At 58.6% G+C, this 24,447-nt stretch overlaps 1 protein-coding gene across 2 annotated transcripts; it reads left to right on the top strand.

Moving 5' to 3' along the window:
- Positions 1-1,656: 1,656 nt before the first annotated feature.
- Ccdc102a (coiled-coil domain containing 102A) lies at positions 1,657-19,288 on the top strand. 2 transcript variants are annotated; one of them, XM_027939165.2, is made up of 9 exons: positions 1,657-1,742; positions 8,122-8,853; positions 10,545-10,771; positions 11,502-11,610; positions 13,345-13,461; positions 13,765-13,974; positions 15,756-15,926; positions 16,675-16,778; positions 18,796-19,288. In XM_027939165.2, the coding sequence occupies exons 2-9, from the start codon at positions 8,263-8,265 to the stop codon at positions 18,923-18,925; spliced, it is 1,659 nt and encodes a 552-aa protein (XP_027794966.1). In that variant the 5' UTR covers positions 1,657-1,742; positions 8,122-8,262; the 3' UTR covers positions 18,926-19,288. The 2 variants fall into 2 exon arrangements, with proteins under 2 accessions (XP_027794966.1, XP_027794965.1); XM_027939164.2 differs by having other exon boundaries at positions 8,122-8,907.
- The last annotated feature ends 5,159 nt before the right edge of the window (positions 19,289-24,447 follow it).

The following is a 24,447-nucleotide window of genomic DNA, read 5'->3' as shown; positions in this document are numbered from 1 at the left end:
ACCAAAAAAAAAAAGGTTGTGGGTTGTGTGCCCTAAAACCTGTCATGGTAGCACACACCCGTAATCCAGGCAACTCGGGAGGCTGAGTTCAAGGCTAACGTAGTCAATTTAGTGAGACCCTGTCTCAAAATAAAAAATAAATTAAAAGGCATGGGAGTGTAGCTCGGTAGTAGAGTGCTTCTGGGTTAATCCCCAGTACCACACTTTTTAAAAACGGGGTGTCCTTGTCCTGAGTTCTCAATGTCAAGATCTCACAGGTCCAAACTGCTCAGGAAGCAAAGGCCAGCACAGTGCCACATGCTGTGCAGGTTAGTAATCGGCATGTTAACCAAACTCCAAACTTGTATTCCCACAAAACCTGTTTCCAGTTGGTTATCAGCTGCTGTCAGCAGGCCGCCACGCAGAACACATACACAGCAAGTGAATCCACAAGTGAAACTGTAAATCTTGCAAAAAAGTGTGGGATTTCATGAAGCAGATGGGAGCAATACTGAGAACCCAGCAGTGGATGACCGCAGAGACACAGAACAAATGTAAAGGAAGTGACTGGGACCTTCCCAAAAGAAAGGTGGGGCCTTCAAAGGATTCAGAGTGATCCTCAGGTTTAAGGAAGCCCTCAAATTTTTGCAAAAAAAGCATCCTCTAGCTAAAAAAAAAAAAAAAAAAAAAAAAAAGTGTTAGAAGGGAAGGATGCTTACATACCCAACTTTGTTAGGGTAAAAAAAAAAAAAAAAGGCCTTCAAATATTAGCATTCGATTTCATTCTTCACTCTAGCTTGTGCGTGGTTGAGATTACAATCCATATTTTTAGTGATGGGGTAAAATAAACATCGTCATTTTTACTTTTTCGAGGTAATAACCCATTCCAGCGGGGTTCCCTTTAATTCTGTTAAGTTTTGGGTCCTCTTTTTAAAAATACATGCACCTTCAAACGGACTTCCAGGGTACAGGATGCGATCAGAAGACATCCTCTCAACACTCCTTGCCTGTCAAAACAGCAGTCACCCTACTGCCAAGACAGAGGAAGCCCTAAAGGGTCCTGCACGTGTCCCTTCGCCCCCAAGCACCATAGAACATCTTAAAGAAGTCTCCACAAGTAGGGCCAGGTCCCCACTATTCCCAACAGGCGTAAGGTTGATTTGGCCAACGCTTTTGTTGTACAGAAAGGGAAACTGAGCCCCAGGGAGGGCACAGACTCCTTGGCCCACGTCTACTGGGTTACATCGCTGGCACTTGAAAGAACGCAATTAACAAAAGTCAAGAGTCACCGCTCCTCCACCTGGGAGCTGGGGACCGCGGTGCCCACTTCTGCCCCGGGACACCTAGCATGTCGCTGGCGCTCAGGCAACCTAAGACTTCGGGAAAGCAAGCCCCGTGGCCCCCGATCTGCTTTCGGGTCCCCGCCAGCGTCAGCCCCCACGCGAGGGTGGGGCCTCGTCGGGGTCCTGCTGCTCTCCAGCAGGGCCCGCCGCCGCGGCCCGCGCCCCGCTCCCCTCGCCCCTGGCCTGCAGTCAGGCTGGAGTCCCCCAACCCAGTGACTCCGCGGGCCGGGGTCGCAGCCGGGCCACGGCGGGCGCTCGCGCCGGGGTCCCCGCCGCCCCCCCTTCGCCTCCCCCCGGGAGGGAGGAGGAGACTCGGCGGCCCTCCCTCGGCCCTCCCGGCGACGGCCGCAGCCAGCCCCGTGCCCGCTCCACCCAGCCGCGGCGGGCCCACGTCCGGAGCCAGCGCCAGCCCGGCCGGAGGTGAGCGGGGACCGCGGGGTGGGACGCGGGAAGCCACCGCGGTGCGGGAACACGCTCAGGGCGCGAGCCTCCCGTGGGAGGGAAGGAGTTAAGTTGGGGGCGGACTGGAGGAGAGGGGAGCTTGGGGGCGCCCGCAGCAGCCCCCAAACTCAGAGCAGAACTTTCTGGCCCCCTCCCCCGGGGGACTCCCCCACCTCCCGGGGCTCCGGGCCTTGGCGAGGAGGGGCAGTGGGGGAGGGGGCCGCCCTCGGAATGTCGCGGGCGGGGGCCCGGCGGGCGGGAGGGGGCGGCGGGCGGGGGCGGAATGTGGAACTCTCCCGGGGGACCCAACGTGGTCACCATGGCGAATGCGGGATGGACGGGCGGCACTGGCCAATCGGGGCGCGGAGTCCTGCCCAGACTCGCGGCGGTGGCCAATGGGGGCCCTTCGGTGGGATGGGTGGGGCCGCCCCGCGCCGGCCGGAGACCCGCGGGCCGCCGCTAGGGGGCGCTGTGGGGCGCACAGGACCCGGGCGATAGCAAAGGGGGCGGCGAAGTGAGGACCAAGTCGACTGGGGAAGCTGGAAACTAACTTCTGGAAGGAGTTGGGGCAGGTGGAGCCACGGCTTACTGCGAAGGGAAGGGAGGGGGCCTCAGTCGCCCCACCGTTCCCGGGGTACCAGCGTTGATCGCGACTAGCCCGTTCTTCACCCGGGGCTGCGGTTTGTCTGCCTTAAGTGGGGATAGTAACCCTGTCCACCCCACTCTCCGTAGCGATGGTGGGGGTTGGACTGGTTCGGTTTAGCACGCGTCCTGCCGCCTCTTGGTTAGATCTTTTTAGGAATCTTATTAATGTCTTTCTCTACCCTGTAGGTAGGTAAACTGAGGCCCTGAGAGGCCAGGGACTTGTCCACTGGTACCTGAGGACTCCATTTTATAGGTGCTCCCAGAGGCATTGTCCCTTTAAGGTGGTCACGACCCAGGAGAGAAGGCAAACCAACCCCAATACCCCAGTTCCCTGTCCTGGTTTTGCTTCTGGTACACGATGTGCAGGGACACATAGCTGTCCTTCTGGACCTCGGTTGCCCCATCTGTAAAGAAAGGAGTTCCATTCTGTCATCTAGGATATCACTGTGGCTCTTCAGTCTGTGATGGGGGGCAGCTGGGAACAGCCAGGGTGCCCACTGCTGGGCTCAGTTCCAGCCTGGAGACCAGTTTTCTGGCCTCCCAGTTCTCCTCTGGAGGTCCAGCGGCTGGAGTGTAGGCAGCAGGTCAGAGGGACAGGTGCCCACAGCCTGCGGCCTGACCAGCCGTGGGCCCTACACTTATCCAATCAGGCTGTTCTCTGTGGTTTCCTGCTGGGCTCTGCTCCCTGCCCGCAGCCAGGCCTGTGGCCCTGGGCTTGCCCCACAGCCCTACCTGAAAGGTTCTGGGAGGACACAGGGGGTTTTGAGTGTTCTTGGGAGGAGCAGTCAGTGCTTCTGGGCCCCCCATCCCGTCAGCTGGCCGCAGTCCAGGTCTTAGCATTGCTCACAACTCAGTGGATATGGAGAGACGTACCCATACATATTAAGGACAAAACACAAAGTTGTCACGCTTCCTTGGGCAAGAGGCCAGACCCTGAGTGGCCATGAGATCACCTCTGATTCTGACCTGGTCACAAACAGGTTCAGACACCTACCTGTCTTAGAGCCTGGCTGAAAACCGACTTCTGATTTTCAAGATGGCTCAACCCTTCCACACTGTCCCTGGTCACAAGGGGATCCTAACAGTAGCATGGTCCCTCTTCTATCCATCAGCCCAGGTAGCATTCACACGGCGTCTGCTGTAAGCTGGGCTCTGCAAGACCACATGCTCTCATGGACTTCACAGTGTGGCCATGAATGAAACCCAGAGAGGCACCTGGTGCTTGGGGGCACTAACACTCTGCACACAGAGATTAAGGGAGGCTTCCTAAGGGAGTGGATGCTGGGGTTTTGAATGCTCTGCAGGAGTTTGCTGATGGAGAAAGGAGGGAAGAGACATTCTAGACAGATCTGTGAACAAGAGGATCCTGGTCTTTTTCTGGGGGCAGGGCTGCTGAGGCTGTAGCCTGTAGTGAATGTTGGATTCAAACCTTCTTGCTTTTGTTGTGGGACAGGCAGTGAACACAACAGTGGGCTGGGATTCCCACTCAGATCCACTGCCCACTAATGGAATACAAGATCATGGTTCACCTTCCTGCTCTCCATCCCATCAGCCAACTTTAAGCAACTGCTGTATGCAGAGCCTGTCCTAGAAGCTCTAGGTTGCCCAAGTGTCCCTTCTGGGTGGGTGAAATCCGTACTGTAAAATGAGAGGGCAGCTGGCCAGGTCTGACTGTGGGAGGTTACTGGGCTGTGCCCCCCAGGTGGGGGACGGGAATGGGGACATCAAGGCATTTCCTGGTGGTGGTGGCAACTGATCTGGAAGATTGGGTGGGGGTTTTGGAGAGTGGGAGGGGCACTCGGAATGCTCAGGGTAGCCTGAACAGAAACCCAGGGAGGCAGTAGCGGGGAGGGCCTGTGGTGGCTGGGCCCACCCTGACCTGCTCCTTGGGGGTGGTGACACCCTAAGGGAATCAACCCGCCACCCACACATAGGAGCTCCCCATGCACTGAGCCTTGTGGTGGGAAGGGGAAGGTGAGGTGGTGGGTAGGGCGTCACTGCTGGAGCCTACCTGTACAGCTGTTCCCTGTGCCTCAGCTGCATCTGCCCCCTCTGGGAGTCCCCAAGGCTGTTATGGAGGGGGTGGCATTGCTAGACAGGTCTGGCTGCCCTTGGGTCTACGCACACGTGCAGGATTTCTGCTGTGCCAGTGGGATGGGCTTCTCCATAAACCAACCTGAGGACCTCTGCCCCCACCCATCCCCACACGCATGCGCACACCTCTCCAGGCCCTGTAGGGGAAAGGAAGGAGGCTTGTTCCCCAGTCTCCCTGCTCCCGCTGCTCCAGCCCCCAGGAGAACCCTGCCAGGCAGCTGGGAAGGGGAACAAGGAATGACTGGAGCCCCCACCCCCACCTCTTGCGTGGGTGCCTGGAAGCCATTAGGGGTCTGGGTGGGTGGCGCCTGCCCTGCCCCTGCGCCACCGGCTTTGGATTCCTGGAAGGAATCAGCACCCCGGTCCTGGCCAAGCCCCACGCCAGGCCTGGCAACTTCAGAGGCAGAGGATGTGGAGTGCCCCTCCCTGCCACATGGCTACCTTAGGGGCTACAGGAAGGGCCCTGCAGACAGGCTGGGCCAGCACCAGCGGGAGGGCTGTGGGGCTGCCACTGGGTTTCCGCCACCCCTCCCCCTCTCCACAGACGCACACATTGTTTTTCTTTTCCAAGAACTTCTCCATGTGGAGTTGGGCCAGGAAGATGGGGAGAGGAGGCATGTGAGTTTTGTGTCCGCTTCTAGGGATGAGGACATCTTTGTGTGTTCTGTGGGTAGGCTGACATGATGTGTGTCTGCAGGTGAGTCTGAGTCTACAGGTGAGCTTCTCCATGGACCATGTAGTTGTGTGTGCACGTGGGTCAGTCTCGTTGTGTTTTGCTGGTGTGTTTATGTGCATGGGATTGCATGTGTGTCTGCAGAGGTGTCTGTGTGTGCACAGATGTCTGGGCACCAGTGGACCTCAAGGCCAGCTACCCCACTGTACAGGCAAAGACCCTGATCACAAGGGCACTTGGCCTGCTAGGGATCCCTCTGGAACTGGGGCCTGGCTCTGTGTGGCTGCACAGGTGGGGTTGGCTCAGGACAAGTGTTTGTGTGTATGAAACTGGGTGGTGAGAAGGTAGCACCACATAAAATACTAAAATGTCCCAAACTTGGAACTCCTAAAATTCCCAGGCTCACACCTCTTGAGCATCATTGTCTGGGCACTAGGGCCAGGCAGCTGCATTTCAACTGTCCAGATAAATCTGAGGCAACCTCATGAAGAAGTGCCGAGCTCCAGCCAGGCATGGTGGCACTGCCTGTAATCCCAGCTACTCAGGAGGCTGAGGCAGGAGGATCACAAGTTCAAGATCAACCTGGGCAACTTAGTGAGATCCTGTCTCAAAGTTTTAAAAATAAAGGGCCAGGGCTCAGTGGAAGAGGACTTGCCTAGCATGTGCAAGGCCCAGGTGAAAGCCCCCGTACTGCCAGCCGTGGGGGGAGTAGGACCTTGCTTCCTTACTCCTCTCCCATTGTACAGGGAGGGGAACCGAGGCCTAGAAAGACCCAGAAGTTGGTGGCAGAGCTTGGCCTAGAGTACCTGTCTGGTGAAATAGTAAACAAACAGCCAGAGGACTAGAGGAACGTAGCAGGGTCCCTGAGGAGCCACGACACAAAAGTCAGGGATTTAAAGTGGTGGTGCAAGACCTGGGACGCCTGGCTGTGCGGGCGAAGGCAGGAGCAGGAAGACGTGTAGAGCAGCAGCGAGGCCAGCATTTGCCTGGGGAAGGGGCTGTTGGGTTTTGCAAGGGAGAGATCAGGACCATGGAGTATGAGCCCGGTTAGAAGACAGGGCGGTGCAGATGACACGCAGGGGCTCCGTGGGCTGTGGCTCCTTTGCCACTGAAGACCTGCTGGAGGGCCCCGGGGGTGGGGGGGGTGGGGGGGAGTGAGCCTGGGATTGAAGCGGGAGAGGGGTTCTGGCTTTTGGTAATGAGCGAAGGGGCGTGAGCGCCAGGCTTGGGTCCTTAAAAAGCCACTCCAGCTATTGCTGTGGACAGTGGATTTGAAGGAGTTGAAGTATGAGAGAGATGGCCAGGCACGGGCAGCAGGAGAAGGGCCCAGGCTGCTGGGTGGCAGCAGCACTGAGGGGCACCCCTGGGAACTGACCAGCTGGGCTGAGAGGAGCAGCCAGAGGGAGGGAGGACAGCGTCCTGAAAGAGGCATGCAAGCAAGAGGAGCGCTGGTGTGCCAGGAGCTAGAGAGGACATGGTGACACAGTGGGGTGGCCCATGAGAGGCCAGGGAGTGGATGGAGGGAGGACAGCAAGTGTGGGCCACTCTGTGTGGCCTTAAAAGGGAGAAGAGAGGGCAGGGAGGGGGGAGTGCCAGGATGGACTACAGCAGGGGGAAGGCCCTGAGAGAGGACAGCATTAGCAGGGTGGGTTGGGCGGGGACGGGCCTTGGACCCAAGGAAGGAGACCTCCCATGTCCTCTCAGGCTGGGGGGGGTGGGGCACAGCGCTGTCAGCTTCCCATTCACATTAGATACACCGCCAACATCGAGGGCTGGAGACTGGAAGGAGGTGGACACACAGTTTGATATGGAGTCCCACCACAAAGGGCAGGTCTTAGGGGCAGGTATGACTAGCCTGAAAGTCTGATGTCATAAGGCATGTTAGGGACACAGAAGGACAGGCATCCATTTATTTAAAAGGAGGATATTAGCAGGCAGTGGCGCTCACCTATAATCCCAGAGGCTCAGGAGGCTGAGGCAGGAGGATCGTGAGTTCAAAGCCAGCCTCAGCAACTTAGCAAGGCCCTAAGCAACTCAGCGAGACCCTGTCTCTAAATAAAATATAAAAAAAGGCTGGGATGTTGCTCAGTGGTTAAGTGTCCCTGGGTTCAATTATTGGTACCAAAAAAAAAAAAGGAGGGTGTTGTCTATGAATTACAGAGCCAGTGCTGGGCAAAGAGGGAGGCTGGGTGAGATACAGAGGTGTTTGCCACCATGAGGAGGTCACAGAGGGCAGCTCCAGTGGAGAAGCCACCCCAGAACCCCCTGGTCTAAAGTTGTTTCCATCACTGTCGCCAGCCAGTGCCTTTATTCAACAACTCTGCACTGGTGTTTGGATCTGAATTCATAGACATGGTTAATGGCCATGACTTTCACCTCAAGTCTGAGAGGAACACAGGAGGTAATTCACAGACAGTCCTGGGCATGGTACCCGCTGCCATCAGCCCTATACAAATGGTCATTGCTATGGTGCTTGAACTACAACAGTGGCCAGGACCAGCCCCTGTCCTTAGCAGACTGGCAGCCTGGGATGAAGTGAGGGAGCAGACTCCGGTAAATGGTCCAGCCAGCTGGTTAGTGTTAGCTGAGATGGGGCAGGGCTGATGGGCCTGGCCTGAGGGGTGGCCAGAGGAGGTGATAGCTCTGAGGAGTTGCAGGATGAGAGCCTAGGGTGTGTGAAGGTGGGCCAGTCTTACAAGACATTCAGTGTGAGATGTCACCATGGAGGTCAAGGACAGCAAATGCAGGTTTCAAATCAGCTGAGCTGCTGCGGGAAGGGACTCGGGGTGCATCTGCAGGCCCTTGCTCGCCAGGCCTGCCTCTCTCACTGGTTGCCCTGGAACACACCTCCCTCTGCCAGGGCTGTTCCCTTGCCAGTGGGCCGCTGTGGCCCATCTTATGGACCTACGATGGTCACAGCCTAATGATGGTTGCCTTCTCCCTCAGATACGAGGAGGCATCTCTACCTGATGGCCTGGCAAGCAGTGGGTCGCCGTGACCATCATGCACAGTGGTAACGCCAGGCGTCCCCCGCGCCGCTACTGAACCCGGCCACAAGTTCAAGCCCAGCACCCCCCTGGCCACGCCATGAGTCACGGGCCAAGTCCCCGACTGGCCGAGTCCCCGCAGCTATCCAAGGGCAGCCTGCTGACCATCCTGGGCAGCCCGTCGCCCGAGCGCATGGGGCCGATCGACTCGCTGCCCCCCACGCCACCCAGCGGCACGCCCTCGCCGGGGCCGCCGCCCGCGCTGCCCTTGCCACCGCCGTCCACGCTGCTGGCCGACGGGGACTGGGAGAGCCGCGAGGAGCTGCGCTTGCGGGAGCTAGAGGAGGCACGCGCACGAGCGGCGCAGATGGAGAAGACCATGCGCTGGTGGTCGGACTGCACGGCCAACTGGCGCGAGAAGTGGAGCAAGGTCCGCGCCGAGCGCAACCGCGCGCGCGAGGAGGTGCGGCAGCTGCGCCAGCGACTGGACGCGCTCACCAAGGAGCTGGCGGGTGCGCGGCGCGAGCGCCAGGAAGCGCAGGGAGAGTGCGAGGCGCGGGGCCGCGAGCTGGCGCTGCTGCGGGGCTCCCGAGGCGCCGCGGACAAGATACATGAAGGCCCAGAGCCGGATCCCGAGCGGGAGCATGAGCCAGTGCGCGACGTCGGGTCGGAGAGGCCCCAGGGCAGCCAGGTGCGCGGAAGTCCGGTTTGGGAGGAGGTGCCAGCCTTTTGCCTGGGTCTGGAAGTGAGTGAGGCTGATGGACCTGGTCAGAAGTCAGGGCTGCAGGGCTCGAAAGGAGCTGGTGAGGGCCAGGCCACCTGGGCGGCGGGGGTGGTCTGCAGGTTGGGCTCTGGATCACCTCCTTCCGTTGATCCTCAGGGGAGAGAATCCCAGGTTCTGTTGGTCCCTCTAGTCCCACACCTGAGAAGTCAGCAGAACCAGAGAACCCTCTCCTTTGAGCAGCAGGAGAGGGATTCCACAAAATCATTAGTACCAGAGCTGAATCTACTCATTTGTCAAACTTGAATAGCAAGGGGATGGTGATAACATGGACCAGTCTAGGCTGAGGGTGGGCTGTCAGGGCACTAGGAGCCACGGAAGAGGTCCCTGAGCCAGGCTGGGTGGGGGCAGTGGCAGGTTTAGAGAGGAGTTCCTGGAAGAGGCTACATTTTAGCTGACACTGGGAAGATCAGCAGGAATTAGCCATGGAAAATACCAGACGGCACTGAAACTGCAAAGATCAGAGGCTGAGAGGGCCTGGGGGGTTCGGGGAATGGCAACAACCGCCCCCTGGCCCAGTGCCTATGCCCAGTGCCTCTGCCTGCTAAACACTGTGTGCACATTACTTAGTCTATCCCCGCAGTCCTTCTAAGGACCCAGGGCACAGGAAGGGTCAGAACCAAGGTCCAAGCTGGTGATTAGAGTGGGTTTGAACCCAGGCCATCTGGCTCCAGATGCTGACAGTCAGTATGGCTGGAGCATGAATGGTCAGAGCCGCTGGGCCAGCAGGCCTGTTTCCAGAAGGCCACCTGAGGCAGGGTCCTGGTTCTGCTCCCCAGTTCCAGACTCAGACAGCCCCTTTCCAGACGAGCATCTTGGCAGCCCCTTGTCTGGGCCCAGCCCCCTCTCTGTGGGCTAGAGTGGGCACTGCCACCTCTGGTGACGGAGGCACCTCTCCCCAAGTTGGCCTGGTATTTGCAGAGGTTCCCGTCCCTTTTAGGGCCTCACAGTGCTGCTCCTGCCTAATATTCATTCTGGTTATGATCATAGTCAGGAGGCTGTGGGGACCGGGGGCAGAGCCCTGGGTCTGCAGTCTGAGCTTACACTCTTGACAGCCACTTCCGTGTCCTGTGATCCAGAACAAGTCCCTTCCCTCCCTGTTTCCCAATTTGTGAAAAGGGGATTTGGGCCAGGTGATCACGATAATCTGAGATCCAGGAGGAGGAAGAGATCACCCCTTGGGGACTCCCCGGAGCCACTGTCCTCCACGTACCTCAGCGTCTGCCCCTAAAAAACAGGACTGGAGAGCTGGGACTCCTCTGAGGGATCTTCCTAAGCCCTGGGAGGAACCTGAGCCTCGGCGTTGGTTCTGACCGGTGCCATTGTACGTCTGTGTGTGTCCAGTGACCAGGAAACGCAGCACCTTTCCTGGGGAGTCTCCCAGGATACAGGAAACCTTGGTGTCTGTCTGCAGTTCCAGGAGGTGAAGGGTGTCCCTCTTCCCAGAGACTCAAGGCAGGCTGCAGGAGCGGAAACCGGGCCCAGAGACACTGCGTGACTTCCACGCTGATCCCAGACCACGGTCTAGAAAGGCCAGGAGAAAGGCCTCCAGGGCCGGGGTTCAGTGGCCACTGCTGTAGCCCCCACCTTGGTCCCCACAGGACCTGGAGCTGGTGGAGACCCTCCTGAAGAACAGACCAGAGGAGCCCGAGGGCTGCTGGGAGGCTCGCAGCCTGGGGTCTGGGGGCCCTCGGGGCAGCTCCAGCCGCCAGGAGCGCAGCCGGCTACCCTGGGAGGACACCACCAGCACCGAGGAGGACACCTCCAAGCTGACCGCCCTGCGCCTGCGGCTGGACGAGTCCCAGAAGGTGCTGCTCAAGGAGCGAGAGTGAGTCGGGGGGCAGGCAGGGACTGGGGGCTGGGCCAGAAGGAAAGTCAGTGTGACGGCACCGGAGAGCTGCTAAGGTGCGGGTGCTATTCAGGCACAAGCCTTGGGTTTTGGAGGACCAAAGCAGGTTTTTCTTTATTCATCCTAATATTACATCTCACATCTGCTCTGGACGGGCGCTGTGCTCAGTCCTGACCACACGGCCATAAATAAGACAAGTCCCTGCCTTTGTGGAGCGTGTGTTCTGGTGGGGGAGAGAGTGATAGAGAGCTGTGTAGCCTGCACAAGGCCCTGGGTTTGGCCGCCAGCTCCACAGTGGGTAAAAGAACTAAACGCCTTTGTAAGGGTGAAGCCTGTGGTGATGCTTCTGCAGAGGTCATTGCTTCTTTGGCCAAGGAGTGGCAAAAGTGACCAGAACACCACCAAAAGCTAGGAGAGAGGCCTGAAACAGGTACCTTCTCACAGCCCGAGATAGGACCACCTCTGCCAGCATGTGACCTTGGACTTCCAGACTCCAAATCTGAGAGACAATAAATTGCTGCTGTTTAAGCCAAAAATACCAAACAAATGAAAATCCACCTAATGGTAATGGAGGTAGCTCAGTGGTAGAGCACTTGCCTCACATGCACAAGGCCCTGGGTTCAATCCCCAGCACTGCCCACCACCCTGCAATGTCCTAATTGAAACAGAAATACAGGTGTCTGCCTGCCCCTTCCTGTTCCTTTCCCAGGGATAAGATGGCCCTGAGCAGGAACATTGAGAAGCTGGAGGGGGAGCTCAGCCAGTGGAAGATCAAGTATGAGGAGCTGAGCAAGACCAAGCAGGAGATGCTCAAGCAAGTGAGTTGGGGACAGCGGGTCTTCCTGGAGGTGGCAGAAACACGCTGTTGAATCTTGGGAGTTGGGATGAGAGACAGAATAGAATTCATTCCTCAGTGGTTCTGGGTATCAGGGTACCTTCAGGAGGTTACCTGTGGAAGCCAGGGGCAGGGGGGTGGCTATAACCAGACACATAATGTCATGAGACACAGGAGTGGCAGGCCAGGAAGGGCCTCTCTAAAGTGACATTTGAGGCCAGACCTCAAGGGGTTAGAAGAAGCCATCCTTCAGAAGGGATGGGAGCAGCTGTTCACAGCAAATGCGAACGTCCTGTGGCCAGAACAAGCCTAGAGAGTGAAGGACACAGAGAAGGCCAGTGTTGCTGGAGAGTAGTGAGAGGTGAGGCCACAAAGTGGTCCAGATCTCACAGGACGAAGGGTGAAGGAATGGAGTGTGATGTTCCTTGGGTGCCTGGTGTGTGCTGGATCTCGTGGCAGTCGAAGGAACTGGTCCTCACATCCCCATATTACAGAGGAGGAAACTGAGGCTCCGTAGAGGGGAGTGACCACTGCAATTAGGGGTCTCAGGAAAGGCTGGGCTGCCACTTCTGCCTCCTGTGCAGACCTCAGTGGCCACCAGGGGGCACAGCCAGCCAGGGAAAGCCAGGCTGGATCCACTGGGTTCCCAGAGGTGGGAGGACCTGGGACGATGCACAACCTGAGGCTGTGCCCTGGAGGAGTCTGGTCGTCCCTTAGAACCTCTTAGGGAAGCTCCTAAAAGTCCAAGAAGCAGACCCCCTCCCTTCCTTCCTGAATCATCCATCATCTTAGGGGCTTGAGTCCAGAACCCTACCTCATTAATCTCCTCAACTTGTGAAGAGTAATCATTTGAAGAAACGTGAGTGAAACACAAATACACAGTTTAGCAGAAATTCTCTGTCTTGCATCTGGGGCCTTTCCCTCGGTGTGATTAAGTCTCATTGTCAAGCTCACGTGGAGCAGCAGTATGCCGGGTCCCACTGGTGGCCAGCAGGGAATGGTAGTATTTTAAAAGCACCCCGACCGATTCTGATGCACCTGCTTGCAGAGCCGTGTTTAGATCAGTGCATGCTGAGGGTTGCTGTACCTAGGCCACACAGGGACACAGAGACAGAAGATGGACGTGCTGCCTGTCCCCTCAACTTGCAATTCCAGTGGGCCACTAGGCCGGGTGGCCAGGAGAGGCCTCCTCAGGGTGGGGGCCTTTAGGCTATGGCCTGGGGATAAAAAGAGTCAATCCTGCAAAATACCTCAGAATGTTCCAGGCACACATGCAGAGTCCACGTGATAGGCAGGAACTCGAGTAATCGAGGGGACAGCGGTGGGAAATGAGGCTGAGGAAAGCGGACTCCCATTGTGCAGGACACCTGAGATCACAGGAGTTGGATTTGTCCCAAGTACCCCCTGGGAGCCATCAAAGGGGGTTTTGGTGTTGCGGAGGGGGGGGGGCATCCTTTGGAATTTGGCCCTCTTCAAAGCTCCGGCTGCACCCTGTCCTGGAGAATGGCGAGGAGGCCACGGTGAACCCTCGGGGGCTCCATGGTAAGGGGCAGGAAGCGGGCGACAGTGGAAATGGCAGAGTGGTCAGAGTCAGGGCCTGTCTGGACACCTGTCCCCACGTGGGCACGGCCAAGGCTCTCTGCTGAGCACCTCCCCAGGCCTGTTAGGGATGGATCCCGCGGTTTTCTTGTAAACAGGCTGGGCGGTGTCCTTGCAGCTCAGCATCCTGAAGGAGGCGCACCAGGACGAGCTGGGCCGCATGTCCGAGGACCTGGAGGACGAGCTGGGCGCGCGCTCCAGCATGGACCGGAAGATGGCTGAGCTGCGGGGCGAGGTGAGCGGCCCGGGGCCTGGGGCACAGGGGCCCCGCCATCGGCAGTCACTGGGAAGAGCCGAGCCAGGCCTGCTCTGGTGGGTGGGTGGGGGTCAGCCACGCCCCCAGGATCCCCCAGTCTGCAGGGATCCCCCCAACGCCTCGCAAAGACCAGAAGCGCCCCACATCCTGCGCACGTGGAAGACGCTCGGCTTAATATAGCGGCTGCAGCTGGATCTGACTTCCTGCAGCCCGAACCGGCTCGGGGCGGTGGGGGCCTCCAGCCCCCTCCCCCAGGGGCTCACTCCGTCCCGGCTGTCGCAGATGGAGCGTCTGCAGGCCGAGAATGCGGCCGAGTGGGGCCGGCGGGAGCGGCTGGAGACGGAGAAGCTGGGCCTGGAGCGGGAGAACAAGAAGCTGCGCGCTCAGGTCGGCGACCTGGAGGAGGCCCTGGCCCGGCGGCGGCGACAAACAGCCAGCGCCCTGGACTGCGACCTGCGGGCCAGCCAGGCGGCGCTCTTCGAGAAGAACAAGGTGCCCATCCAGAACCCCCACTGTACAGGTTGAGGGTCCCTAATCCACAAACCTGAAATCTGAAAGGCCCACCAGCAAAGGCCACCCCTGACTTGATGGTCCCAGTCAGAACACAGGTCCATCAGAATGCTGTATGAGATTATGGTCGGCCCCGGTGAGGGAGGCATGAGGTGTAGAAGAAACACAAATTAATTTCATGTGCAAGCTGTGTGTGGTAGTATGCACCTGTAAACTCGGCAGCTCAGGAGGCCGAGGAAGGAGGATCCAAGTTCAAGACCAGACTCAGCAACTTAGGGAGACCTTGTCTCAAAATTCAAAAATTAAAAAAAAGAGATAGGATGTCGCTCAGTGGTAAAGCACCCCAAAGTTCAATACCCAGTGCCAATAAAATAAAATTCATCTTTAGGCTTAGGTCCCATCCTCAGAATACCTCATTGCATGCATATAAAGATTGCAATATTTGAAATATGAAACACTTTAGGTCCCAAGCCTTTTTGATGAGAGAAGCTCAACCTATAGTTGCATTTATTGAGTCCCCCCCGTATGCTAGACCAGTTGGTTTAGCAGCCACATTTATTGAGCACCTACTATGGGTCAGTCCCAGTGATACATAGTAGCTGCATGTATTAAGCACTTGCTTAGGTGCTGGGGACGTAGCAGTGAGCAGACAGGTGGCTGACCTCTCCGCCCCTCCCGGAGCTGGTAGCTCAGGAGATGCAGGCATCATTCTCACTGTCATATATGCTCATACTGGTCACAGCTCCAGAGCTGTGGCAGGAAGAGAGGCTACCCAGAAACCTAGCTTAGGCCCAGGGTCCTGGAAAAGCTCCCTGCAGTCAGTGAGGTTTGAGCTGAGTCTTCAAGAAGAGCAGAGGTTAACTGGTAAGCTAACTTGGTTGGGGGGAGGAGAGAACTGGAGAATAATGAGAATGATTAGGGCAGCACCACTGGAGGGGGTGAGCAAGGGGACCAGGGTACATGAGGCAGGAGGTGAGCTGGGCACAGTGGCTCACACCTGTAATCCCAGTGACTCTGGAGGCTGAGACAGGAGGATCACGAGTTTGAGGCCAGCCTGAGCAACTTGGCAAGATTGCCTCAAAATAAAAAAGGGATGGGGATATAGCTCAGTGGTAGAGCACCCCTGGGTTCAATCCCCAGGACCACAGAAAATAAGTAAATAAAGCAGGAGGCAGGTGTGGGCAGGCTGCCCTCCCTCTTGCCCACTGTGCTGGGTGGAGGGCCAGGGGAGGCCGTTGCTGCGCCCAAGGAAGCGAGAAATGACGGAGACAGGAACCAGGATCAGGTTGGCAGAGAGAAAGGATGATGCTGTTTGCAGAAGGGAAAACAGATTCCAGTGCTGAGGGCTGGGCACCTTTGCTGGCTGGTCCTCCTCTTCCGGGCACTCCCACCTCTGACCTCTTTTCCTCAGATGCCCTCTCCCCAGCTTCAGTCACCCTCAGACCCAGCTTTGTAAATGCTCTGTCCCTCCTGAGAAATCCTGCCCTGCAGCTCCACCATCTGCTGGGCATCCTGGGGCATCTCAGTTCCTCGTCTAAAGGGGAGCCGGGTCCTCCACAGCCCAGCCTTCTCCTTCCTGGCCTCATCTCCCAAGCCTCCAGACCTCCCTAGATGGCACCTCCACTGCTCTCCAGACCATAATGCCCATGTGTTGGCAGCAGGAAGAGGAGACGCCCCACTCCCCTAGAGCTGCTGACCCCCAGGACTCCCTGGCCCAGCGCCCAGTGACACTGGGTCCTCCCTGTCCCCGCCCCCACCCCCAGGAGCTGGCCGACCTGAAGCACGTGCACGGCAAGCTGAAGAAGCAGTTTCAGGAGAAGGTGGCGGAGCTGGCGCACGCCAACCGGCGGGTGGAGCAGCACGAGGCCGAGGTGAAGAAGCTGCGGCTGCGGGTGGAGGAGCTCAAGAAGGAGCTGGCCCAGGCTGAGGACGAGGCGAGTACTGCGGCCGGGCAGCTGTGGGTCCCCAGGAGGAGTGGGACTTCGGGGCCCTGCTGTGCGCCGTGCTGGGGCCCTGGGGGCTGGCGCAAAGTCCTCGGGTGGTGGGTAGGGGAGTGACAGGTGGATGCATGGACAGGCGGGGCGGGGCCAGGAGGGTGGGGAGAGGAAGACCAGGCAATGGCAGGTGAGTGGTGGATGGACCAGGGGTGGGCGGCACAAATAGAGGACCAGGAGGGTGCCCTGGGGGGACGAACAGGTGGATGGGAGGAGGAGAAGGGAGGGTGGACAGAGGGGCTCAGAGAGCAGCTCTCTGACACTGGGGGAAGGATCGGTGAACTCCAGGTGTACAGACAGACAGCTCCTGGACGCGTAGACCGTGGTCAGATAGCTGGACAGCTGACCACATCCATGGGCAGAAGAAGGAGTGGACAGAGGGAAGGAGGGAGGGCTCGTGGGGGTGGGGGTGTCGGGGAGGTGGGCACAGGACGAGGCGGGTGGAGCGCGCTGATTAGGTTTTCCATAGTGAGGGGAGTGGGCATTCCATGCAGGCTGAGGGGACAGGTGGGTGGACCAGTGGCTGGGGACACTGGAGGATGAGTGGATTGGGGAGGGCACAGGAGTGACAGCACCTCAGGCCAGGCCTTAGGAGCAAACACGGCCCCACAGTGGAGGGGAGGAGTGTCTGGCCTGGCTGTCCCTGCCCACAGTGACCCCTGGGCTCTGGTCCCTGCTCACCCCGCAGCTGGACGAGGCCCACAACCAGGCGCGCAAACTGCAGCGGTCCCTGGACGAGCAGACGGAGCAGAGCGAGAACCTTCAGGTGCAGCTGGAGCACCTGCAGTCCAGGTAGGCCACAGGGGCCTCTGCGTGGCCAGGGCCCGCGGCCCAGGTGTGGCTCAGGGAAACCTGCCCGGCCCGGAGCCCCCCCAGAGCCAGAGCAGGGACGGGGAAGGAAGGGTCCTGGGGCCCAAATCCTGTCCCTTCCAGGCCGGAAGGGCCAGGGCCAGGAAGCCAAGGGGGGTGCAGGAAGCCACAGCAGCTGGAGGCCTGGATCGGCAGGCTGTGGGCGGGAGCAAGGGCAGGAAGCCTGGCCAGAGAGGTCAGGCCCGAGGAGCAGAGCCCTGGGAGGGCCAGCAGGCTGGGCATCGTGGACAGAACAAGGAGCCCCCAGGGCTGGGGTGACTCCAGGCCAGCAGGGATCTGAGGGTTTGGAGGCCAGGGAATACAGAGGCCCTGCCCTAATATCAGGTGAGACCTTCAGTGCCAACAGGACCATCAGCCCCTACAGTGAGACAGAGGGTCTCTGACAGAGGCACACTCTGCCCTCTGAGAGTCACACCTTCTCCCTGCACTTCCCCTAATGCCAGGAGATGGTGGAGAAGTTCAGGGCCCTGCCCTCCCCATTCCCACAGCTGGGAAGCCAGGGCCACAGGACTGACCCGCATCCCGCCCTGTGCCCGGCACTGGCCAGGCCGTCACCTGCCTTCTCTTACCTGCAGCCAGGCTGCCTGGGTGGTGGAAGGTCCATGCTCTGTGCTGAGGCACTTGGTAGTCTTAGGTCACTTAGCGTCTCTGGCTCAGTTTCCCCAACTGTAAAATGGGGGTGAGAATAGTTCTCACCTCGTGGCCATTGGGAGAATTCAGTGGGCTGATTCATGCTTATGAAAGCGCCTGGCGCAATCAATGCTGATCTAACTGCTGCTGTTACTACCACCATGACTACCCCGGCTGCCGGTTAGATACTGTGCCAGAAGCAGCCTGTTCCTTCTGAAAGAGAAAGGAGGGAAGGGGTCTTTTTTTCGAGGGGGCAGGCAGAGGAGGAAACTAAGGCCCAAGAGAGAAAGCCCTTGCACAGCCACGCAGATGGCAGGCGGCCCTGCAGGGTCACCCCGTCATCAGCAGCCCATATTTATTGAGCATGTATTATGTGAGGCCGTGCGCTCAGCTCACGGCTGAGAGTCCAGGCTCTGGACAGTGCTGTGCTGTGGCTGACTGAGCCTCAGTTTCCCCAGCTTCGTGAGATGATGATGCCCTTGGTGTCGCGCAAGGGCCCACCAAGGGTCAAGCCCAACCTGGGCAGACTGTGCCTGCCCCACGCCGCGCACACCCCTCCAAAGGCCTTCTAGTCCAGGGCTTCCCCGCAGTCTCAGCCACATTCTTCAGGGGCCAGAAACTCTCACAACAGGCGGGCGCCTCCCTGGGGCCGGGCAGGGCCACCCAGCACCGCTGCCTCGTTTTAGCTGCCCACTTTTTATACTTTAATGTTCGGAGACAGCTCACAAATCACTGCGCGGTAATGGAGCGCCGGCCCCTCCCCGCTCGTTAATAATTCATGCCTTCCAGGAAGCCGCCGGGCGGGGCGGGGCGTTTCCTCCCTTGGCTCTTGTTAGAGGCCAAGTTGGCCTCCACGTTTTTGGCTTCAGGAATTTTGACAGGAGGACCTAGGGCTGAGCACCTTCCCGCTGACCTTGGGAAGGTGAGGGGCTCAGACCCCCCCTCCCTCCCCCACCACCAAACCCTGCTCCTTCTGCTCTTGGAGGCTGGCCTGGGACCCCGGCCTGGGACCCCAGCCCTGCAGTGTGACCTCAACCAGGTCCTTACCTCTCCAAGCCCCCTCCCCAGAGCCCAGCCCCATGGCCGCCTGTCCCTGTGACTGGGGGCACTCACTCAGCGTCTTTGGGCCCAGTTTCCTTGTCTATAATTAGGCTGACAGTAGCTCCTCCCTGAGTCCCCACCAGGGACAGAGCAGAGGTCACACAAGGTGCTGGCCGCTGTCAGGCTGCAGCCACTATCAACCCAACTGCAGCCACGTTATCAGGAGGTGGCAGACCCGTGCTGACCCTTCACCCTCTGCCCCCCGCAGGCTCCGCAGGCAGCAGCAGAACGCCCCCCTCTTCGGGAAGATCCGCAGCACCCGCTTTGGCACCGAGGAGGCCGGGGATGGAGCCAGTGACCTAGATGAGGACGAGGACCTGCAGATCCAAGTGGCCTAGAACTTCCCAGGGCTGGGCAGGACTGGCCGGAAGCCACAGACCCCCAGGCTGACCAGCCACATGAAGGGGCACAGCTGCCTGTGCTGCCGTGGGTGCAGACACGGCTCCCACCATGGACCATCCCTCCCTCCATGGCCTCACAGGTCGCCTGGGGAAGGGACTCCTGCCTCATGTATGTCATATGCACGTCCAGGACTGTGTGGGCCCAATCCAGGTGACCCCAGCATCCAGGATTTACACAGGGTGGAGCCTGTCCGGGGAAGGTTGCTGGGGTCCCCACTGGGCTGCCTTGGTGGTCTGGCAGGAGCTGTTCATAATACATGCGAAGAACCCAGTCTTTTGTAATAAATGGAGTTCAAGTTCTTGGGGCAGAGTCCTAAAAATGTGGCTGACCCAGGAGGGGACATGGGGGTCAGCGTCAGCCTGCACCTGACACTGAACCAGAGCTCAGGAGCATCAAGTGACATGATTTTTTTATGAATGAGCCCACCGCCGTGTCGCACGCCTGTAATCCCAACAGCGGCTCGGGAAGCTGAGGCAGGAGGATCGAAAGTTCAAAGCCAGCCTCAGCAGCAGCGAGGCGCTAAGCAACTCAGTGAGATCCTGTCTCTAAATAAAATACAAAATAGAGCTGGGGTGTGGCTCAGTGCTCTAGTGCCCTTGAGTTCAACCCCCAGTACTCCCCAAAAAAATAAATAAAAATTTAAAAAATGAATGAATGTGAGAAGGAAGGAAGGAAGGAAGGAGCATCCTAGCTGGAAGGAGGAGATGCTGTGCGCAGCCATGTGGAAAAGTGGAGACTGCACTTCTGCTACCTGATGGTTCAAATTTCTACTCTGGTCCTCACTGGCTGTGCAGTCTCAGGAAAGTTACTTGTCCTCTCTGAGCCTTAGTTTCCCCAAGTGGTCTCACACAATGACAGTCTTCAAGAGAATTTGATGAGTTTCTCCAGAGACATAAAGGTTAGTTATTATCAAAGCACTTGGGGGTCTGCCCTGGACAGGAGGGAGTGGCCAGCTGGGCACAGGGATGAAATGCAGGTGATCAATGGCAGTTCACCCAGAGGGAGGTGTGGCACAGTCAGTACTGTGTCGTAAGCACATTAAACATAGACACAGTAGTAATGGGGAGCTGTGTCTGTACCCTCTTTCCCTCAGCTCCGCTCTAGGAATAGTAACATTACAGGTAATTTTATTTTATTTTTTTAAATTACAATAATTTTATGGCCACAAAATTATAATAAGTTTTATTCATTTACCTTTATATGGTGCTGAGGATCGAACCCAGGGCCTCACACGTGCAAGGCAAGTGCTCTGCCACTGAGCCACAGCCCCAGCCCTTATTTTATTTTTGATGTTTAATTTTGAAACCTTCCATAACCAGAAGATCATCGCAACCCTGATGGGAGTGGTTGTTGGGATCACCGTAGTGGGAACCTTTCTAGTCAAGGTGGGACTCAGGGGGGACCTGCCTCTGGGGTTGAAGTGCTTTGGGCGAATTCTGAGCCACCAGGGCTTGCTTCCTGTGGGAGGCGGCATTGTTGGGGAGGCCCTAGCAGAAGGGGGTGAGGCCCTGTTTCCTGGGGTGTGCAGGAGAGGCGGGCTGAGCCCGGCACCAGGAGTCTGGTAAGGCTGAGGAAGGGGCTCCCCACCAGGGGGAGGAGTGCATTAAATGTGGCCTAGTGGTGAGGTCTCCCTGAGGCCAAGTGCTGGGGCCCAGGGACACCCCAGCCCTGGGCCCAGGAGGAGAGCAGAGGCGGCCCAGGAGCCCAGCCGGGAGCTAAGCCTGGCTAACGGTGCCAGCCAGTGGGGTTTGCTGCTGCGGAGGCAGAGGTCCCAGGGCCCCTGGGGGATGACTTCCCGCCCCTCCAGCCCCCACCCTGAAGTCGCCACAGCAGGGAAGGGACCATTTCCTGCCAAACAGGAAGCTGGCCCGAGGATGGCTCAAAGTGCTGCCCTTTGACCCCAGGAGCTAGGAGCCAGATCCTTGCTGGTAGCAGCCCTGGGAGCCACCTCCACCTGCCCGGCCACCCCAGACACAGAACAGGCCCCTTCCGGGCTCCCAGACTGCCCGGCATGGCACCTGGGCGAGATTGGGTTGAGCCGGGCCCCCTACAGCCCATCTCCCCCCAGGCTGCACCCGGAATGGCAGGAAAGGGCCGCCTCCCACCCCCACTGTGGAGGGGCAGCTCAGCCGGGGTCCCCTGGGTCCCTGCTCCAGCCCCCTGCGCTCCCCTCCCTACAGCAAGCCTCCCAGTGGGCGGGGCGCGGCGCCTGCCAGAAGAAGCATTAGCTTTGGCTCAGATGATGCTTTAAAAAAACCTTTAATGCACGGCTAATATTAGTAATGGGAAGTTTTCACATAAAAGTGTGGGTTTCTCTCTCCTGAGGCATCAGCACCTCTGGCCACTCCGGGCTCACGCTCCCCCACGGCCAGAGCTGCTGGGCAGAGAGACATGTCTCCTTGGAATGCTGTAGGCAGTCCCCACCCTTATCCGACCTTACCTGCACCCATCTCCTCTAGATCTCTGCCCCAACCTTGCAGGAACTTGAGCGTGGTGCGGCCTCTGGCCGAATCCAGTTTCCCTTGGAACAGGGGGGGAGCCCTGGAGTGACCGAGAGGAAACACACAGAGCCAGGTCAGTGCCAGATACAGTCAGGACACATGCACATCATGCACGGCTCAGCACTGTCCCAGGCTCCCGACAGCACAGAGGTGACTGCCAAGAGCCACACTGGGTGCCTCACATGCCGTGTGTCTTGCTGATCTTTCCCAACAGCCTCAGGAGGCGGCTATTATCATCACCAGCCCAATTTATGCTCAGAGAGAGCAAGTAACTATCCCAAGGTCACACAGCTGATGAATGATCTCATGAGACAGGGATCCCAGGTCAGGCAGCCTGTGTCTAGAGTCCACCCATGCCACCCTCTGGGGCAAGGCTGCACATGGCCCCTGCACCCCACCCACTCCACTGCAGCCTCAGCCAGGCCCAGCCCCACTCATTCCTAGAGTACTAGTGGGTTGCTGCCTGCACAGTGCCCTGGGGATCTTCGAGTGTTAGCAGACAGGGAAGAGGGAGGAGGGAAATGGTGATGGATGGTGGAGGGAAGATGGGTGGTGGAGATGGTAGAAGGTGGAAGCCGGAACCCAGCCCCTGGCTGGGGCTGGACAGCTGCTTTTCTCCTAGAGGGCAGCCGCCAGGGGGGCACTGAACGCCGTAGCCCCGGGCAGTGGTGCCAGGGCCTCTCCTCCAGGCCTGGAGTGCCCAGACTGGCTGCAGAACCAGTGGGGCCAGACCCAGCCTGACCAGCCTCCTCCCCTGCAGTCTGCCCTTGCACTCCAGCCAAGGTCATTTTGCCCAACCTGACTACCAGACAGCCCCTCCTTGGTCCAGAGCCAGGCATTCAAACCACAACCCTCCAGACGAATGGGGCTTCTGACCCAGGCTGCTCTCCAGTTAGCTGTGTGTCTTCTGCTAAGCTGCCTCCCCTCTCTGGGCTTTCATTTCCTTATCTGTAAAATGGGAACCACAACAGACTGGTCCGGGTCGACCAAACCCACATCCAGCGTGACTTCGCTGTTCATGTTACCTTTCTGGCCTTTCCTATGGCTGTGAAGACCCCAGGAGCTTGTCTGCCTGGGAGACCTCTAGCCCCGCCAGGCCGAGCCTCTGGGGCCGCAGGTTGGGGGCTGGAGGCAGAGGCAGGACCCAAGAGCCAGCTGCAGCCCTCAGCCTGCTCCGCCCCCACCTGGCTCCTCTGCCTCCTTCCCTAATTGCAGGGTTGCTAGACGCCAGCTGCCTCCGGGGCCCCAGGCGGGCGCCTCCCAATGGAGCAGGGGCTCCCTGGACGGCTTCCCCTGCCCCCTCCAGCCGAGCTGGGGAGGTTCCGTGCTCAGAACCCTCGGCCTCCTCCCCTTCCCACTTCCAGCCTCTGCCCCTATCCTCCTCCTCCAGGAGCCCTGGCCTCCCCCTCTCCAATCAGAGGACCAGCCGCTTTCCACGGCCCCACAAGTGCCCCCAGACGCTGGCTCACCCTGGAGCACTTTCTCCCAGGGCTCTCGGTGCCTGTCACTCTGAGATACAGTCCAGACGGGCCCTGGGTGAGCCCCCTCACCCCAGCTTCCCCAGCACCATCTCTTCAACTGCTCATGGCCAGGTCAGACTGGACACCAGATGCCTTCACAGGGATTTAGGGACATGCCTGGACTGCCCCACTCTTGAGGACAGGGATAGGGGTCCTGCCTGCAGGAACCGGAATCTCCCCATGAGGGGAGGGACAGGGTCAGCTGGGCTCAAGCTTCTCTGTTCTGCCACAGAATAGCAATCTTCACAGCTGCCCAGGAGATGGACGACAGCGAGATGGGGAACCTGAGGTCCAGAGAGGGACAGGACCCACCAGCAAGTGACAGGAGTAGGGTTCAAATCCCGTCAACTCAAAGAGCTGGCATTTGGGGCTACAGCCTTAAGCTCAGGTCTGAGCCTGGTCCCAGCAGGTTCTGGGTAGGTGCCAGGGAGAAGAGGAAGGAGGGGCAGAGAAGTGGGGGACAGAGCCAAAGAGGCACCAAGGAGCTGGAGGGACGTCCCCAAGCCCTGTGCCCCTAGATCACTCCGCAAGCCCTTCCTCATCCCGAGTCTCACCCATCCTCGTTACCCAGTTGCAAACACTGAGCCACACGGCTTCTCCCAGTGTGCCTAGCAACTGCATCCTGGGAACCCCAGATACTCCCAATAGGATTTTTTAAAAATCCTTTATTTTATTTATGTATATGTGGTGCCGAGGATTGACCGCAGAGCCTCACACATGCTGGGCAAGCGCTCTACCACGGAGCCGCGACCCCAGCCCCTCCAATAGGATCTTAATCCGTTGCCCCTTTATTAAAATAACTCCGGAGGATATAGATCCGTGATGGACCATTTGCCCAGTGTGTGCAAGCACCCAAGAAATAAATTTACAAAAACTCTAGAGAGGGCACCCCAACCCTATGTGGGTTCTCCTCCCTGCTAACTAAGCAAGAAGCTCGGCCTCTGAGCCTCAGTGTCCACGGTTGTAATCTGGGGGTGTTCTGTAGGGAGTAGAAGGAGGGGTCAAGACCCCAGAGGTGCAGTTGTTCGTCCGCCCTTGGTTGTCCAAGGGCACCTGTCCTGACCCGTGTCCCCGCCACCCCCCATTATCCAGGTGGGGAAAGTGCATTTGTTCAGCTGGGCCAGGGATCCACTGTCCCCCATCTGCGGCTGCAGACTTGGCCCCACCCAGCCGCTCCCCTGGCCCAGCCAATCCCGGGAGCCTCCCCCTGAGGCCTGGGGGCTCTTCACTGCAGGAAGGGCTGTCACCTCAGAGAGCAGGCAGCTCTGTCTGCTCCCGGCCACACCCCCTCCCGCCCCCTCCCTTCCCTGTTAAATTGGAGTCAGGTGTGGAATGAGCTCCTTGGGAACTTGGCTGTGGGAATATTGCATCAGATAGAGCTTATCTGATCCCGTCCCCAAGGGGGGAGCTGAAGATGCTGCCAAGCTAAGAGGGGTG

This window comes from Marmota flaviventris, chromosome 18 (genome assembly GCF_047511675.1).
Source record: "Marmota flaviventris isolate mMarFla1 chromosome 18, mMarFla1.hap1, whole genome shotgun sequence".
In the NCBI taxonomy this organism is placed as follows: domain Eukaryota; kingdom Metazoa; phylum Chordata; class Mammalia; order Rodentia; family Sciuridae; genus Marmota; species Marmota flaviventris.
Note: the sequence above shows the minus strand (reverse complement) of the source record. Positions and strands in the feature narration are given on the sequence as shown.